The 17,729-nt window shown below is 46.7% G+C and overlaps 1 protein-coding gene across 27 annotated transcripts in view; it reads right to left on the reverse strand.

Annotated features, from left to right (window-relative positions):
* Positions 1–17,729, reverse strand: part of ANK3 (ankyrin 3) — a 1,924,186-nt gene that overhangs the window by 1,050,310 nt on the left and 856,147 nt on the right. Inside the window, exon 1 of one of the 27 annotated variants that reach the window (XM_078642673.1) lies at positions 10,437–10,634. The exons of 24 other annotated variants lie outside the window; for them this stretch is intronic. In XM_078642673.1, coding sequence (XP_078498799.1) covers positions 10,437–10,550 — 114 coding nt within the window. In that variant the 5' untranslated portion in view covers positions 10,551–10,634. Of the gene's footprint in view, positions 1–10,436; positions 10,654–17,729 lie in introns of those variants that run through there. 2 more of the 27 variants (XM_078642666.1, XM_078642680.1) reach the window with 2 other exon arrangements.

Here is a 17,729-nt window from a genome sequence, read left to right on the forward strand (position 1 = left end):
CTTAACCTGTGATCCACGGACCCCCTAGAGTTCCACAATGCCGACTCAGGGGGTCTGCCACTGTTTTGAAAAGTAAATTGTATTAGCAAATAATTAATAAAGTACATGAACATTAAAAGCAACCTTGAAATAGAAACTTTAAAAATGCTCCGTAAATGAGAAAGAATTTGAAATTGGAAGCCAAAAATGAAGTTGGTATCCTTTTCTTAATTCATTGGAGCAGTGCACGTGCTGTACACAGACTCTAGTGTGGATGATTAAAGGCTCCAAGTGAAGCTGTCAAATACGCTCACAATAAGAGAGCATCATTAGGTGCAAAAAGACAAAATATGATACTAGAATCTAGAATAGTGCTTTTTCCGTTCAAGAAATAAAACTACATTTTGAAAGTTCCCATTAAAAGTAAGATTTATATTTTCCCATTTTTTTGTAAATTAAATCGAATATTTCATAATTTGAATATTTGTTTAATGTATACGTGTTTCTGTATTTTTGTGTGCCGGTTTGAGGGTCAAATCGTAGAAACTGCTTAGGTGGGGGTCCCTGACTTCTAGTAGTGATTCAGTGGGTGTACACAAACATCAAAGGGTTAAGAACCACTGCTCTAGTCCAACGATTGCAAGTTGAGCACTATCATACACAGCTTTTGATTCTGAACGGCCTGAAATGTAGTCTTTGTGGACTGTTGGGGTACATTTCTGGGGGGCCGAAGTATTTTACATAGCAGTAGTCCAGCCCCATTGTCTAGGAAGGGTAGAATGGTTTTCCATATCGTAAACAACTATTCGTTGACTCCGTTGACCACTGTCCTGATTAGAATGCGTAGGATAGATGAATGTCTAGGATGACAGTCAGATAACTTGGCTTTTTCTGGTGTTGCTTGGGTATCCAGGGCTGGCAGACCATCCCTAAGTTTCCAACTCTTGAGCTGCCCCAAAAAAACGCTTCCTGCTGCACTCTGCAGACCGGAAGCGCGAGGTCCTTTTTGGCAAACACAGACTTTTGGTTAATACGTTTGACTTGGGTTCAGCACATGGGCTTGATCCTGTCTGTCGGCACTTGTGGAATGCTCTGTTTTGATAGAACAGATCCCACATTGTGTCAAGTGCTCTTTGATACTGGGACATAATGTGCGCCGGTGAAAGTGCGCCCCCATACACAGCGCTGATTTTAATTGCTTGCTCCTGTCACACCCTCTAAATTACTTTGCGCACCGCAAAAAAAATACTCCCTTAAAATGTGAAATGCATGCAATGTCAACTTTTATGCTTTAAACTTTTTCAACCACAAGGTTAGGGTGGAAGTAAAACAGAAAATGTAACAACTTCATACATTTGCTATTAATATGCATTTAGTAGCTTTCATTATTTCTCACCTTAGATTAGTTAAGATTTACATTTTGAGTCTTTAGAGAAGCCCATATGCAAAGAGTTCTATTGAGAAAATACAAGATCATCTGATTTCTGGCACTGCCTTATTCTGCTCTGCCTATTTTAGTCACTTTAGGACATCATTATCACAGTATTACACCAGGTCCCTTAGGCTTTAACTACATCATTTGTGAATATACTCACATTTCCAAGGTCGTGACTTTAAAGGGTGAGTGGAGTATACAGTATCCCAAGGTATTAAAAGGCAAATTCAGAATGACCATCACTTACCAATATTCTACCCAACCTCACAGAAAACACTGCATCACAACAGAATGTGTGCTTATTGACTTCGGCTCCGGCAAAGTTATTAACTATCATCTTTCTTCAACAGGCGGCCATAGATTCTCAGCATGAGTCCACAACTCGGGGACAACTTCCTTCCAACCACTTGAATTGCATGTTATAAGTTGCCATAATGCCTGGAAGTCCTATAACATGTTTTGGGAAGGTGCTTAGAGGTTGTAATATTCAAAAATTAAAAATAGTACTTTGGACTTGTGGAGCGAATACCATAGAGTGTGCCATATGGCGGCAGTTTGAAGTCACTGTGGTTTTGAGTAAATACCTTGGACAAGCAGTTGGCATTAATATGTGAAAAGGAATGACAGTTCAAGTGAAAGGGGGAAAACAGACACATTATCTTTCATGAAGGCCTCTGACAAGGCCAACAAGTGGTGGGTAGTAAGAAAGAGCCACATACAATAAGTGGCCTCCAAATCTTAACTTCAGGCTTCAAAGAAGAGAAAATGAAAGACTCTGGTAAGATTGTTGTTAGCATGAGTTCGCCCTACTAAACACAGGATCAAGGGAATTTTCAATTTCTTTCAAGCTGTTTTCACTCAAACTTGGCCCAGTTGCAGACATGAAAATTGTATAAAATAACCTGCATCAAGTGCTTTGATTAACAAAGCACAACCTGATATGCGCAGGGATTTTAATTTGCTTTAAGCTATTCACTGAACATGGTTTTATAGGAATCCCAATTTTAAAAAAACTTTTTTTTTTTAAACAATTATTGTTTAAATGCTTTCCTTCTCATGCTGGTTTCCTCCCTTGATTTACAGAATCTCTTCCATTAATTGCTTTATTATTTGCGATTTATTAAAATATAGAATTGGCTCATTCGTCTTCGTGTTGTAGCAGACAGAACTGGATGCCACGTGTATCGTGGATCCAGTTTGCCAGCATTAGTTTAGAGGATGCACCAATATCAGCTTGCCGTCGTGTGAACGTAAAGTGATGCCTATAAGTGGGAATCCTTTGGCTCCACACCCTGCAGAGAAACAGGCAATCATCAGGGACTCTGTGCAGAGAATGCCCGTGTTCCACTTATTTCCACAATCTGGTACATAAATTAGATTGCACGCACCCCCCTCTTTTCACCAGGCGCAATCATGTTTCTTATGCCCCTCCTCCTATGTCTGCTGATCATTACACCTAGATTGGAGGCAAACCCCGGTGCTCCATGCTGTTCAAGGGAGGACCAATATTGATTTCCATTAAGTTAGGAATGCAATGACTTACAAAATAGGGTATTTTCCAAATGGCCTGAAAAATAATGGAGCTCTAATGACTGGCTCTAAACATACACATCAGAACACTGCAACCAAAAGAGAGAAACTGAATAAAGCTACGTTTCTTCTGCTTGTTTTTAAATTCTAAAGTCATTTTTGCTTTGCAAAGCTGAAATAAATGAGATCTGGAAAAAAGCACAAAAACCGACCAATGCCACCATACAAAAGGAGTCTGTCGACGCATCTCTCGTATTACAGGGCGCTTACTAAGCGAAAGAGGTTGGATGTGTTTCATGTAGGCCCCCACAAATAACAATGCAACGTTTATCCTATAGATCCATGTGGCAGCATCCACTCCATGGTTTGGGTCTAGCCTGGTCAATAAGCATTTTGAACGAACACACAAACAAAGAAAGCTGAGATGGGAAAACCAGAGGCCGATATGTCTGGCAGGCCGCAGACACAAATGTCACACGATATGGGGACTTAAACCAGCCTCAACATCCAAATACTGGCCTCCCAATGCTTTTGATGAGCAGAAAAGAAAAACAACATCTCTTTTTTAAATTTAAAAAAAAATGGGCAAATGTATTAGAAATAATAAAACGCACAGTATATGTCTGCTGGCGCATGATATTATCTATAGCAGCATATACTGGGAGGTTGCTTTTATGCTGCAAGGCTTCCCTGCAGAAAAGATGAAATATGCACCATGCCGCTCCTCCTGTTCTACAATCAGAGACCCCCATATGTTGAGGGAAACTGCATTTAATTTGGTGGACCCATGCATCACTGCCCAGAACAAATTAAAGATTGCGTGTCCCTGAGGGAATCTCGCACAGGCTCACACAAAGCTTTATAACCAGATTGCCGCGCTCAGTCCTTGGGCTTTTGGTCAATTTATATTAATTGCAACTGATGAGAGACAAAGCACTCTGGGGTCTTTTTCAGCACTGGAAAAAGGAAGTAAACATTAAAGGCACCTCAAAAGCACAAAAAGGGGAGCCTTTGTTGTGAAACCTTTGTTGCTCATGATATCACATAAATGACTTATCTTCATGCATGTGTTTGTTGTGACTTTTTTTTTTTTGCTAAAAAGAAACACACACATTAGGTAAGCATTCAGTACTGGGGTCAGACTAGCACAGAATCGTGACGTCGACACCACTGCTTGGTGTTGCTGATGGCAACCTCATGGGGTTTGTGACGATGTGTGTGTTTCTGTGAAAGAATAGATGTGTGAGTGTATGTAAATATGCGTGCACCTGGATGTGGGTGTGTGTATACAAAAGAACGTGTGAGCATGCGTGCTTATTTAGACAGACATATCCTGGCCTTCATTAAATAATGACCCGCATCACTCGATGGGCATGTGTGTCGCTGTATGCATTTTCATTTCTCATGCCAAATTCTAGACCACAACACTGCGCATAACATCTTAAAAACTGCAGTCGTGCGTTTGCAGACACACTGAAACACTACGCAGTGCTGTCGTAACACACCGGGGTTTACAACAAAAAAATACCAACCGCATTATTAGCCAAGCCCACACACAGACTTTCCTATACATCCCCATACCGTACAGTGGAAAATAACCCGAATACGAGTCAAACCTCGATTACATTATGTTGTAACTATGACCTTGTTTCACCCTCGCCCTTCCCCTTCCCTTTCCCCCCTCCTTGTTCAGGAAAGTTGGTATCATCCATGTGTCAGCCGGGCGCTCGCTGTGGAATGTTGACACAGTGACCCAGGCTTTGTGTGTGACAAGCTGACGGCAGTCTACTATGAATCTTAAGGCAATAAAGCAACTCAGTTATACTCCACGTTGTCTCTCCTTACTACATCTTTTCTGGCGACGAGGGTGAGGAAACTGAGCCAGGGACAGTGACTGTCGTTTCCCTGGAACCGTGATTGCTTGTCATCCAGAGGAGCAGTTTGGCGCCTGCCACCAGTGTCAAGCGAGGAGGTCACCGCTTCACTGGAAGGAGCAAGAAGAAGTCACGGCAAGTAAGGGTATTCTGTTGAGCTACCCCAGCGTAGTGCAGCCCTCTTGAAATGTGCCGGCTTTGATCGGGTGTCAAATCGGACATCGCGAGGGGTGTAGCGATCTTGCCCCGTGATCGTGAGAGGGTGATGTTAGCTGTTGTGGTATAAGCGTGAGCGCTATTTTCGGGTGTCTAATCGGGCATCGGTGGGCAGCTAGGGAAGGAGTGCCGTGTAGCGCATGCTGTGTGAGGGCGTTTGCAGCAGGTCACAGACTTGAGGGAAGGCAAGCACAAGCTCTGTCTAGGAGAGAGAGTGGCCACCGTCTCTCTCAGTGTCCATTCTGAGGAGGATTGTCCTTCGCTTGCCACGGTGGTGCATCGGTGCGCTTTAAGGCATCCCAGCGTGAGGCACGGGAGTGCGCAGCTCTGACTGAAGGCGCTCGCCCTGCATTCTCATGGAGCAAAAGAAAAGAACCTAGCAGGGTGCTTACCATCGGGAAATTCGAGCGTGGAGAGGCTTGCTTCAGCGTGAGGTTGCCACCTCGGCAGAAGCGACGACCATTTTACTCGTTTCGCCGTTTCCTGTGGGAACATCTCCCGTTTGTACACAGCCCAGCCGCCTGGAAAATCTCCTCACGCAGGCACTCGATGAGGGAAGCCCTCAGAACAGGAAGTCGACGCCAGTTCCTGGGAGCGGAAACCCGAGAGGAGAGTTAAAAAAAAAAGTGCCAGTAGAGGCAGAAAGGGGACTATACTCTCGAGTGTGAATCACTACAGACAGATCTGGTGCTACTAACTGTGTTCAGATAAAAGCAAAGGGAGAATAAGTGTGGTGGTTAAAGCTTATGGGTGAAGTTCATGAGCGGGCATTCCTCCTGAAAGTAAAAGAAATAGAATCTTGTTTTTTTGGAATCAAGACTAGCGTGAAGTAGAGAGTTGTATGGCCATGGCAGGAGCAGGAATGAGCCAGCCTCCCCCTTTCCTTAACGAGTTGGGTGAACCAGTGATTCCTTGGAGAAGGTGGGAAGGAATATTTAAGTCATACTTGATAGCTATTGGAGGTAGTAACTACACCAATGTGCGTAAACAACATATTCTGTTACACAATTTAGGTACTCATGGCAGGAAAATATATGAGGACATTACGGGTAGACTGATTGAGGATGAAGAAGAGGTGGTAGAGGAAGGTGTTAATGTCTACGAAAGCACCCTGAGAGAACTAGCAGCTCATTTCAAGGAAAAGATAAATGTGGTAATGGAAAGGCATAAGTTCTTTAAGAGGGTGCAGAAGAGAGAAGAGAAAGTGAGCAATTATATAGCTGTGTTGAGAGGTCTGTCAGCCACATGCGAATTTGGGCAACTTACGGACTCTCTAATAAGAGATCAACTTGTCAGGTGCACCAATGACACTAAAATACAGGAGGAGTTACTTACTAAAAACCCCAATCTAGAGGAAGCGATTAACCTAGCCAAGGGCCTAGAACACACGGCGCGCTGCATGAGAGAAATGAAGGTATCAGAGGGCAATAACAGAGAAAGGGTTGATGGTAGATCTAATTCAGAGAGTGAAACTGTTTGTAAAATAGGTGAAAAGGCAAAGGAAATTACTCGCAGCAAGCCCGTGGCTTCAGTGTGTTATAAATGTGGTAGTCCCAACCATATGGCCAATAATTGGAAATGTCCGGCCAGGAATGTTCAGTGCAGGAAATGCAATAGGTGGGGTCATTTCTCAAAAGTGTGTAAGGCTTCAGGGAAAGCAGTACATGTTATAGAGGAGACACCACTGGATGAGGAAAGGGAAAAGTCGTATGTATTTCAAGTGGGGGATGAGGACAATAATGATGATGTGTATCCCAAATGTGATGTTTTACTGGATGGGGTCAAGTTTTGTATGTATGCCGATTCATGCTCCCCATACACTCTAGTAGACAAGAAAGTTTTCGATGATAAATTTGCCAACCACCCTGTCAAATTGCTACCTCCTGATATAAGTCCTAAGGGTTACAATGAGGGGAGGATTCCTCTTGAGGGAATGGCAATCATGAGAATATCCTTCAAGAACAGGCACACGGTTGGGAAGATTTATGTGTCCACTAGGGGTTCTACACTATTGAGCTGGAGGCATCAGAAGCAGTTGGGAATCACCCTAGACCCTAACAATAGAGAGCAGGTGTTGCTAATTGAACCAGAAGGAATATCTGAGGACCTTACCAAAGAATTTAAGGAAGTGTTCAGTGATAGATTGGGGGTCTTCAAGAACTATATGCATAAAATTGTGTTGAAGGAGGGGGCGGTGCCTGTGGTGCACAAGACTAGATCCATACCTTTACGCATGAGGGACCCCCTCCAGCAAGAACTCAAGAGATTAGTCAGTGAAGGGGTCATCACAGAAATTGAGAGTTCAGAATGGCTAGCGCCCATTGTCATCATGGCCAAGGATAAAGGAAACAGTATAAGACTCTGTGTAGACCTAAGAGACCTTAATGCAAACATCCTTGTTGACAGGTTTCCCCTTCCTAGGATAGGAGAGATGCTAAGCACTATAAAGGGGGCAAAGTATTTCAGTGTGCTGGATTTATCATCGGCTTATTATCAGATCAAACTACATCCCGACTCCCAAATCCTCACTGCATTTACTACCCCATTTGGAAACTTCAAGTTTCAGAGAATGCCATTCGGATTGGCATCAGCGGCGGCTGCCTTCCAAAGAGTTATGCAGCATGCATTAAAGGACTGCAAGAACACCCTCTGTTTTCAGGATGACATACTTATCTATGGAAGTGGAGAAGAAGAACACAACAAAATGGCTAGGAGAGTGTTGGAAAAACTAAAGGAGGTGGGATTCACCACAAAACCTTCGAAATGCAGATTAGGAGTGAGTTCGGTAGACTACTTGGGACACACGTTATCTGAGGAGGGAATGAAACCTAAACTGGACTTGGTGAGGGCAGTGGAGGATGCACCGAACCCGAAGAGTAAAGAGGAAATATTGTCTTTCCTGGGTTTGGCAGAATATATGGCCAAATTTATCAAGGACTTCGCTATAGTTTCGCAGCCCTTGAGGGACCTCATAAGGAAAGACAGTGTGTTCGAATGGGGAAAGGAACAGGAGCTAGCCCTGAAGAGTATCAAGAAAGCCATCATCGAAGCTCCGTTTATAGGGAAGTTTGACCCCAATGGTGTAACCATTATCTCCACCGATGCGAGCAACAAAGGCATTGGAGCGACCCTATCACAAGAGGAAGGAGGAAAGATAAATGTCATAGCCTTTGCGTCCAGAACCCTCACCGTGGCAGAGAAGAACTACTCTACTATTGAGAAGGAGGCCCTGGCAGTATATTGGGCCATACTCCACTACAAATTCTTCATTTGGGGTACTACTTTTGAAGTACGCACGGATCATAAACCATTGGTTGCTCTGTTCACAAAAAAGGACATGGAAAGCATGACACCCAGGATTGCCAAATGGGCAGTAGGCTTACAAGCCTACAACTTCGCTGTATCATACATTCCTGGGCAACAAAACAGAGTTGCAGACTACTTGTCCAGAGCACCCACAGAGGGAGGAGAAGAAGAAGAAGAGGAGAAGAATAACTCGATCTTGGAAGTGCGTATGGCAGCTGTAGAGAAAGAGTCATGGAAAACCCATATGGAACAGGACGAAGACTTGAAGAAGGTGAAGAGGTACATCTTGGCAGGATGGCCTAAGAAATGCAAAGATGTGGAGACAGAGATCCAACCCTTTTGGAATGTGAGGGAGGAATTATCGGTGGAAGGGGATCTCATAATGAAAGCTGGAAGATTGGTCCCACCAGAAGCTCTGAGAAACCAAGTAGTGGAACTAGCTCACGAAGGACATCTGGGGAGAAGCTTGTGCAAGGCCAGACTTCGTGCAGACTACTGGTTCCCCACCATGGACAGAGAGATGGAAGACAAGGTGCGTGATTGTTACGCATGTGCTGAGAGCGACAAAAACAAAATCATAAGAAGAGCACCACTGGCACCAGTGGAAGTACCAGAAGTGCCGTGGAGCAAGCTAGGATTTGACATTGCTGGTCCTATTCATGGCAGAGGTTTGCAAGACTGTTATCTATTGGTCCTAGTAGATTATTTCTCTAGCTGGATAACTTGCAAGTCAGTACACAGTGTGAGCACTAAGGTTATCGTTGAGTTCCTCAAAGAGGCGTTTACACAGGAAGGCATCCCCACAACATTGGTCACCGACAACGGTGTCCAATTGGTGTCGGAAGAGATGAAGGACTTCCTCAAAGACTGTTCGGTGAATCACATTCGCACCCCTCTTTACTGTCCCAAAGCCAACGGGAAAGTAGAAAGAGTAAACAGGATGTTAAAGGAATGTATTCAGTTGGCCAACCGTGCAGGGGAGAAAGTGGAAGAGGCCATAAGAGACATGCTGTGGGCGTATCACACCACGCCAAAGTCCTCTACTGGAAGAACACCGTTCGAGCTGCTGAGGGGAAGAAAAGCAGGCACCAAGCTCACCCCAGGATGGATGGGGAGAAAACAGACAACGGAAGTTGACCCCAGCGAAGTAAAGAGAAGGATAGAAGCCAGCCAACGCAAGTACAAAGAATGGTATGATAAGAAGTGGGGAGTGAAAGGAAGAAAACTTCAGGAAGGACAAGGAGTCTATGTCAAGAAACCGGAAAGAGACTGGAGAGGGGGCGACAAGTTCTATGACTCAAAGACCATCCGCAGACCCAATAGAAATTCTGTGGTTCTGGAAGATGGAAGGTTGTGGAGCCATGATCGTGTAGTTCCGGCAGAAAGAAGAGAACAGGGGGCAGGAATGAGTAGGGTAGGAGGAAATGTTGTAAGAGAAAACATAAGACAACACAGAGCGAGCGATAGACTCAGAACACTTCCCCAATGGCACAAACAGTACATAATGAGGTAGACTCACAGGCAGGCTTCAACCCCAGACACCTACATCCTTGGTTCTTATATTGTTTTCAATTTCCCTTAAGGGGGATGATGTGTTGTAACTATGACCTTGTTTCACCCTCGCCCTTCCCCTTCCCTTTCCCCCCTCCTTGTTCAGGAAAGTTGGTATCATCCATGTGTCAGCCGGGCGCTCGCTGTGGAATGTTGACACAGTGACCCAGGCTTTGTGTGTGACAAGCTGACGGCAGTCTACTATGAATCTTAAGGCAATAAAGCAACTCAGTTATACTCCACGTTGTCTCTCCTTACTACACATTAGCAATCAAATCCGAGTGGCTGCACCCCTGCAAAGCCCACAGCAAGCATGAGCAGAGGCAGCCTCGTGGAAACAGGACTGACATGTGTAAAATGGGCATGCACCCTTTGCACCACCACTGCAGTGCACTGGACACATGATCAGACAGGCAGCACACAACTGGAACGCAATGCATTGCAATGAAAGTCAGGCTGGCAATCACTTATCGGGAGGCAAGGGAAACCCACAACAAAGGGGCATCTGTCACGGTTATTATTCTATACATTGCAGCCCTTGATACCTTTTTCTTCCGATCTCGGGAGCGCTTTCTGTTTTTTTTCTTCTCCTTCAGCTCATCCTCCGCGGTAATCTCCAAATCCTTGACTTTCTTCAGCTGAGACGCCGCGTGAGCCATCACGCCTTCAAGTTTGGGGGGGAGCGGGGGAGAATGTCCCCTTGGAAAAGGTGGGGATCCCGGAGCAGCCTCACGCGGCCAGCAGTTCCAGAGGGAGGGCGGCTCGGGCCAAAAAAATCCAGGAAGACATTGGAAGGCGAGCCGGTGAAGGGCAGCTCTTAAAACGGGCGGGAGCTGTCCTCGGGTCTCCGCTCACACCTCTGGGCACCTGACGCCGCGCGTGCCCTCTGTGCAGCCATTGTGCGCGTGAATGATCTGACAGAGGCAGCTGGGGCCGCCGGGGCGCTGCATCCCGTTGCCACCAGCTGGGAGCGCCTATGTGCTGGCGGGGAAGGGGGGACGGCACGCGAGGATGCTCTGATGCAGGCGCGTGGACTGAGCGGCAGCACGCGCGGACGCAGCAGCAGCCTCACCACTTCAAAAGGACATCCGGAAAAGGGGTGTTCTTCCACTCAAAGAGCTCTGCCGGGCGCCCGCACGCCTGCTGCCTCCTCACCCCTGCAACATGGCGCAGCGTGGACTTTAAGGGAACTGCTGAGCGAGGCATAACAATGAAATAAAACATACATTTAATGTTACCATGCAGACATTGGCTACATTATGCAGGGGGCGCACAATGCTTGTATTGCCATATCCCAACAGAGGGGCCTTTATGCAGCACTTTTAGCTCCACTGCATCTCGTGGGAGACGGCTCCAGAAGGCACCATTATGTTTCTTTAAAAAAAAAATGTATTTGTTATGACACATCACGCAAACTGAAAGATATGACCATGCTAGAATGTCAAGAGAACACTGAGCTCGCGGAAAGCTTGCTGGCGTAAGCCTTTTCCTGGAACAAACGGCGGCTTCATGCATCCCTTGCGCGCAGAATTTGAATTAATGCAATTAATGTAAGGCGCGCTTCAATCACCTTGCTATTTTTCGCCACCTGGGTCCTTCACGACTGCAGCTTTTCAGAATTCAATGGAGCACATACAATAGGGCTGACTAGGAGGTCACAGCAGCATCTGTTGTGGGACTGAGCACTGATCATAGTTCTGTTACTAGGGCCTTCACCGGGCCTAGAGCACACATCTGGAAGCCCAACATCTCCTGTTCTATGGGCAAGAACAACAGAGAGAATTATGAAGGGGTGGGCATCAACTGAAAAGTACCAACTCCACCCCTTGCAAACGAGATGTTGCCAGGTCATGCTGATTGAAATCAAATTCACTTAGTTTATTATTCCCATTTCTCTACGATGACTTGTTTTTGGACCACCATTACTGCTACTTTCATATTTTAGAGTGTTGTTGATTAAGAAAGAGCCTCCAATATAGTTATATCGCTTTTGAGAGGCAGCATCAAGATACAACTCAGGCAACAGAAGTCAGGTGAGGGCAGCACAGACAACGGGGGGAGGGCAGGTAGGGGCAGCACAGACAACGGGGGGGAGGGCAGGTAGGGGCAGCACGGACAACGGGGGAAGGCGGGTGGGGGCAGCACGGACAACGGGGGGAGGGCAGGTAGGGGTAGCACAGACAATGGGGGAAGGCGGGTGGGGGCAGCACAGACAAATGGGGAGGGTGGGTGGGGGCAGCACAGACAAATGGGGAGGGTGGGTGGGGGCAGCACAGACAAATGGGGAGGGTGGGTGGGGGCAGCACAGACAAATGGGGAGGGTGGGTGGGGGCAGCACAGACAAATGGGGAGGGCGGGTGGGGGCAGCACAGACAAATGGGGAGGGCGGGTGGGGGCAGCACAGACAAATGGGGAGGGCGGGAGGGGGCAGCACAGACAAATGGGGAGGGCTGGTGGGGGCAGCACAGACAAATGGGGAGGGCGGGTGGGGGCAGCACAGACAAATGGGGAGGGCGGATGGGAGCAGCACAGACAAATGGGGAGGGCGGGTGGCGGCAGCACAGACAAATGGGGAGGGCGGGTGGGGGCAGCACAGACAAATGGGGAGGGCGGGTGGGGGCAGCACAGACAAATGGGGAGGGCGGGTGGGGGCAGCACAGACAAATGGGGAGGGCGGGTGGGGGCAGCACAGACAAATGGGGAGGGCGGGTGGGGGCAGCACAGACAAATGGGGAGGGCGGGTGGGGGCAGCACAGACAAATGGGGAGGGCGGGTGGGGGCAGCACAGACAAATGGGGAGGGCGGGTGGGGGCAGCACAGACAAATGGGGAGGGTGGGTGGGGGCAGCACAGACAAATGTGGAGGGAGGGTGGGGGCAGCACAGACAAATGTGGTGGGTGGGGGCAGCATAGACAAATGGGGAGGGTGGGTGGGGGCAGCATAGACAAATGGGGAGGGTGGGTGGGGGCAGCATAGACAAATGGGGAGGGTGGGGGGGCAGCATAGACAAATGGGGAGGGTGGGTGGGGCAGCATAGACAAATGGGGAGGGTGGGTGGGGCAGCAAAGACAAATGGGGACGGTGGATGGGGCAGCAAAGACAAATGGGGAGGGTGGGTGGGGCAGCAAAGACAAATGGGGAGGGTGGGTGGGGCAGCAAAGACAAATGGGGAGGGTGGGTGGGGCAGCAAAGACAACGGGGGGGGCGGATGGACAACAGGGGGAGGGCGGGTATTGGCAGCACCGACAACGGGGGAGGGCGGGTGGGGGGCAGCATGGACCACAAGGGGAAGGCGGGTGGGGGCAGCATGGACCGCAGGGGGACAGTGGGTGGGGGCAGCATGGACATCAGGGGGAGGGCGGGTGGGGGATGCACGGATAACAGGGGGAGGGCGGGTGGGGCAGTATGGACAACGGGGAAGGCAGAAAGGGAGAAACATGGCAGAGAGTGAAGGTTAGGGAGCAGTAGGAACAAGGAGGAGGTAGAAGTAAATGACAGAGACAGATGAAAAACACTGACTCTGCTAGAGTGCTTAATCATAAGTAAAAAGTAGCACCAAAAATATAAGCAGTGGAAAGACACAGTAATGTGCTCATCATACAGTGGAGGAAAAAACACACACATGCACACGCGCGCTTGATGACTATGGCAGCTGACCAATAAGAAGCAAGGAAATGAGAGTGACTAAGAAGCTAGCTAATGGTAAACAAGGGGCAGCCTTCTAAACATGCTGATAGAAATCAACATGTCTTGAAAAAGGCAGCGCACGTGCTGTCCTATGCCAGACCTAAAAAGTGGTACTGAAAAAATACACTGCTGAAAGATGCCTTTGCTTTAAAACCAATCTGATCTCCTTTTGACGTCTGTGTTTACGTAACAGCATCTGTCAGGTTGATAATCCCCCGATATGCGCAGTGCCAAGGCTGCTGTATCCAAATATTTTTAATCCTGAAAATAAAAGTACTTTACAAACTGGCATGGATTACCCAGTGCTGATTGCACACAGCATAATTACTCTTAGAGATTGAAAATGTTTCATTTAATCAACAAAACCAAAAAACGAAAGTCTTTCCAAAACACTTTAGTGGGTTAAAAGGCAAGACTGCATGGTGTGACGTAAGTAACAGGGCTATGGGATTGTGAAATGTTAGAGATTTTAACCGTACTGGACTGGGTCATTTCAGCTGAATGATAACGTAGAGAGTAATCCTTCAGTCAGGTGGCAGCGGCCATGAGGTCACATTAGCAAGAACCATCTCATCTGCACCAATGCACACATATAGCAAGAATAGAGAGACAACAAAAATATGTCACTATGCAACACATGCAGGATTTGAAGGTAATGTCACTAACAGAATAGACTAGATACATTCAGATCAATCTTGTGACTGCTGATCCACACGTTCATGTGAAGCATTCCAATTGACCTTCATTGCAGCACCTAGTGCCCCAGCTGAAGCAATAGTATACAAACGTGGACCATCCAGCGAAGACGTGGGCAAGGAATCTAGTGTGTTGTATTTTGCCAACCAGAAACCACACTTTTCGCATCTGAATTTTCCCCTCCTTGTCTGCCCACACCCTAAAGCATACAATAATCTGCACAAAGTATGCCACTCTTGGCCCACGGCTCACAATTGTTAGCACTGTGTGTGCTGCAAAGCACCCATGGCAACTGGGCCTGCGTATTTCTGAGACCCCTCTCTGCAGGGTGATGTGACTGTTTGCTCTCACTTTCTACCACCTAAGAGAGCCAAAGTCCCAGTAAAGACATGGTTAACTGATATGACCCTCTTACTACACAAGTAGTAAATGTAGCAGTTAATGTCTATTGGTGAAAATACCACGGGGGATGCCCGTTGTGAGCCTCATATTCATGCAACCTCCACACATGTATTCCTGTTCAGCTTCCTTGCCTAGGCTTTGGCCTCCCCAGATTCACCTACTACCAGCCTCTAGTCAAGTTTTACAGCTGTGCTGCTCAGGACCAGTGAGCTGATAAAGTTTGCATTATCACTACTGTTAGACCTGTCAGCCTGAGGGTTCTCTTCGTCCAAACCTTTTTCCTTACTCCTCCATTTTTTTTGCTGAACTCGTTTTTATTGGCTTTATGACTCTGTGCACTTTACCACTACTAACCAAGTCAAAGTGAGGGTATTCACTCCCTAAACATAGTAACATTGGCTTTCACCCACTTGGCACATTTTACTTTTAAGTCTGAAGTAAAGGGGTACTACCTGTATTAAGAGCCTGTGAATTAAATACTACTAGTGGGCCTACAGCACCGATTTTACCACACACTTAAGTAGCCTTTCAAACACGTCTCAGGCCTACCATAGCAGCCTGTATAAGCAGTTTTAATCTGCCATTTTGACCTGGTAAAATAAACCATTTTCCAGACCTAAACATTCCCTTTAAATGCATATAAGTCACCTCTAAGATAGGCCTTAAATAGCCCCTAGGGCAGGGTGCAATGTATTAAAAAATTTGGACATGTACTTTTAATTTTTACCTGTCTTACTAGTGAAAAACCCTTACATTCATTTTTTGCCACTTCAAGGTCTGCCTCTCCCACAGGAAAACATTGAGTTACCTTATTACATTTAATAAGTTATAACTTTCAATTGGAAGAAGGTAGGAATCACAAGTTTGGTGTCTGAAGAATTGTAATTTAAACCCCTCTTTAATGCTAAAGTCGGAATTTAAGTCACAATTCTGAAAAGGCAATTCTTTTAGAAAGTTGTCATCTCCTTGAGCTAATTATTTGGAAACTGAAGAATGTATCCTGGATCACACAACCAGATGTAGCTGGCAGTTGGTCTTTGTGTATTACTCTTAGGTAATGAGACAAAGGGGGCATAGATGTCCGCAGTATGGGCCATCTCTGACTTGATAGTGGGAGGAGCTGTCACTTACCACACTTGTATTTCACAAAGGCTCTTCTTTAGCACATTTACAAAGGGTTTGACAATTAGCCTTTTGTGCCCCCCGAAAAGCTGGGGCAAGGGAAAGAAGGCAGGACATTCCAAACATCTCTGGGGTTGGGAACCTCCAGAACCTTCTCCTACTTCAAAGTTGGCACCAAGTATAAATATTGGACCCTCAGACCTAACTCTTCTGCACACCTCTGGACCAGTGGAAGACTCAGAAGGACACCTGTGTTGCTCTGCCAGAAGGACTGGAACTGCATCTTGAACCCAAGACCACCATAGTGGCTCCAAGTTCTAGTTGGCTGGGCGGGCAGGGGCATTTCTGTCCCTGATCAGAGCCTCAGGCACAGAAAAAGCTTCACCCACCTGGGCGCTGCCTGGGAACCTCCCTCAAGTGGTACCACCCCAGTCCTGGACCCTTATAAGTGGGCCTGAAGGTCCACTGCCACAGTTTATTGCTCAGAGAGGGACTGGGAGGCTGTGCATGTTCTCCACCCAGGCTGTGCAATGCAGATGGTGAAGAACATGCAAAGTGCGCATGACATTTTGGCCGGCCCAAGACAGCCGACCACACCATCATGTGCACTTAGAGTGTGCTTACAACTCCTCGCCCAGGCCCCTGTTCTGGCCAGCCTAGCCCGCCCTGCCCCAAACATAAGCAGGAATGGAAACCTAAAGCAATAACAACATTACGTTATTATCATTTTCTTTTTCCTTTTTAAACTGCTCCCAGAGATTGCTGGGGCGACGCTCCTCTGCCTTTAGCGGAGGAGTAGCTGCTGTGTGGCATGTGCTTCTCTTTGGGCTCAAGTTTTGTTTCATTTGTTGGAGCCTGTTTTGCTGTCTTGCTGCAAGTTCTTATCATGCCTGCTCTATCTACAGTATTAAGGAATCTAGTAGTGACGTTCAAACACAGCTGAGCTACCAGGCAAGGCTTTTGCTGTTTCCTTTCTGCTGAATGGGCCCCACAGTCAGTAGGATCCGCTGGCGCTGTGGAACACACAAATGAAGTGTGCTAGGAGCAGATTTCTGTAGTACATTTTTTTACATTTTTAGCGTTGCCTATCACCAACGTGCTCAGATTGGCTCTTGTAAGAATGCTCTGAAATTAGTCATAGGTGGGAGTACATTATGCTTTGGCAAACCATGTCTCTCTGCTGACATCCTTTGTGGAGCACTCTCTCTGGTTTATGCATGTTCAGGTCAAGCTAAGTTTTATCATGGCCCAAGCACATGTAACTTGTGTTGCTTTTCGTGGCATGCTTTCAGCTGTAGCGTCTTTCTGTGCATACTCATGTGAATTGTGTCTATTCTTTGAATGTGCATTGTTGTAACCAACGGCATCACATATTTAACAGACCAGAGTTGATGAGTGAAGGAAGTGACCCGATTAGGGCCACCCGGGTCACTCGCGGCCATATAAATGAAGAGTCGGTCAGACAGTAGAGAATACAAAACCAGGTATATTTTTATTCAGGTACACTCAAGTGGAGTCCAGTCTGACCAGCCTCCTGGGATTTCTGCAGAGGGACTGACTTCAGCAAACCTAGAGCTACGTTATGGACGTTTCTGAAACAAGAATGTCCTGTCCTTAATGGAAATCTTCTAGCAGGTGCAGCTAAAACAAAGAAGTATAGAAAGATGAGTTTCGACTCTGAGACCGGGCACACATTATCTTTATGCCAAGGTCCTACTGTTCTATTCGTGTCTATTGCTAGGCTAGCGGGAGAAAGCCTCTATCTATGGGAAAGGAATGAGTTAATAAGAAAAGTGTATTCATTAGCAGAGCAAGGCCTAACCTGGAAAGACGAAAAGTTCCAGAGCCTACTTCTCAAGGCAGGGAATACTTAGCTGATGACATGATTCAAAATGGCGACTTAACATAAAATTGTGCTGCGAATGCTAACT

Source organism: Lissotriton helveticus, chromosome 5_1, assembly GCF_964261635.1.
Source record: "Lissotriton helveticus chromosome 5_1, aLisHel1.1, whole genome shotgun sequence".
NCBI classification, from domain to species: Eukaryota; Metazoa; Chordata; class Amphibia; order Caudata; family Salamandridae; genus Lissotriton; species Lissotriton helveticus.